The sequence below is a fragment of the Tupaia chinensis genome, unplaced genomic scaffold (genome assembly GCF_000334495.1).
Source record: "Tupaia chinensis unplaced genomic scaffold, TupChi_1.0 Scaffold144168_1, whole genome shotgun sequence".
Lineage (NCBI taxonomy): Eukaryota > Metazoa > Chordata > Mammalia > Scandentia > Tupaiidae > Tupaia > Tupaia belangeri.
In genome coordinates, this window is record NW_006204024.1 from 218,444 (window position 1) to 219,553 (window position 1,110).

General features: G+C 65.3%; 1 protein-coding gene across 1 annotated transcript in view; it reads right to left on the reverse strand.

The window, feature by feature from the left end:
* The window catches only part of HMCN2 (hemicentin 2), a 170,726-nt gene that overhangs the window by 3,568 nt on the left and 166,048 nt on the right, over nt 1-1,110 (reverse strand). Inside the window, 1 exon segment of the mRNA XM_014583202.2 lies at nt 696-1,016. Coding sequence (XP_014438688.1) covers nt 696-1,016 — 321 coding nt within the window.

The window sequence follows — 1,110 nt, forward strand, 5'->3', positions numbered from 1 at the left end:
CGGGCCCCCCTCCCTGCCTGCCACGCTCTGAGGCGGGCTGGGGAAGGCCCTGGCCTGCGGTGGCCACACCCCCTCCCTGCCTGCCCTTCCGGTACCACCCCAGATTCAGGGCTTGGGGGTGTCTCTGAGGAGCCCCACCCTGCCCCACCCTGTACTCACCAAGACTCGGGCAGGGCCCCACTCACACCGCAGACCCTCTACCCAGCCTTCGGGGAGACCACCTCCCTCTTGCCCCTCTCTGCCAGCCTCCTCAGGGCCTGTGGGTATCCCTGACTGTGTCCTTGGTACCGCCAGGGGAACATGTGACAATGTTCCCTTACTGTCCTCAGGTCTGCCTGGAGCATTCTCCTTTGCTCCTGAAAGCCCCCCTCCTTGACTGCTTTACTCTGAGCACCAAGAGGAGTTTCCCAGCGTGAGGTCCTGGGGATGTTTGTCCAGAAGTCACCGCTCTAGGTGAAGTGTCCAGAAGCCAAGTGCTTTGGCCACTTCTCCATTCTCTCTAGAAGTCCCTGGCCTCTCCACACAGCCAGTGCCCCAAGGTGCCTTGCCTGGAGGAAACAGCCACCTGCCGGGGCACCTACTCCACTTGCCCTGGGCTTCTGAGCTCGAGGGGTGCTGCCTATGGTCCCGCTTAGGGGCCTGGGACCACACAGAAGTCTTAGTGTCCCTGCGAGATGGCTGGGGCCTGGCCTTACCTGTGCAGACGCCATTCTGCTTGATGAAGCCAGGGGGACACCAGGCCCGGCCTACACTGCTTGAGGCTCCGGACCCTGGCCGGAGTGAGACCCAGGCGTGGTAGGAGCTGCCAGGGGTGGGGGCCCGGGGCCGAAGCCAGGACACAAAGGGGCCCTGGTGCCTGGTGGTGGTCACGTTCTGTGCACTCCGCCTCAGCGGGGTGCAGGCCTTGCCGTCACGGAGGAGGGTCTGGCCTGGTGGGCACAGGCAGCGATAGCCACCCTGGAGGTTGTGGCACTGGTGGGCGCAGGGCCTGGGCAGCTGCAGACACTCATCGATATCTGTGGGGGCCGGGGCCGGGCAGAGGCCGAGGGTGGCTCAGGGCTCATCGCCACCTGCCACCGGCCACCTGCCTGCAGCATCCCTCTCACGGCT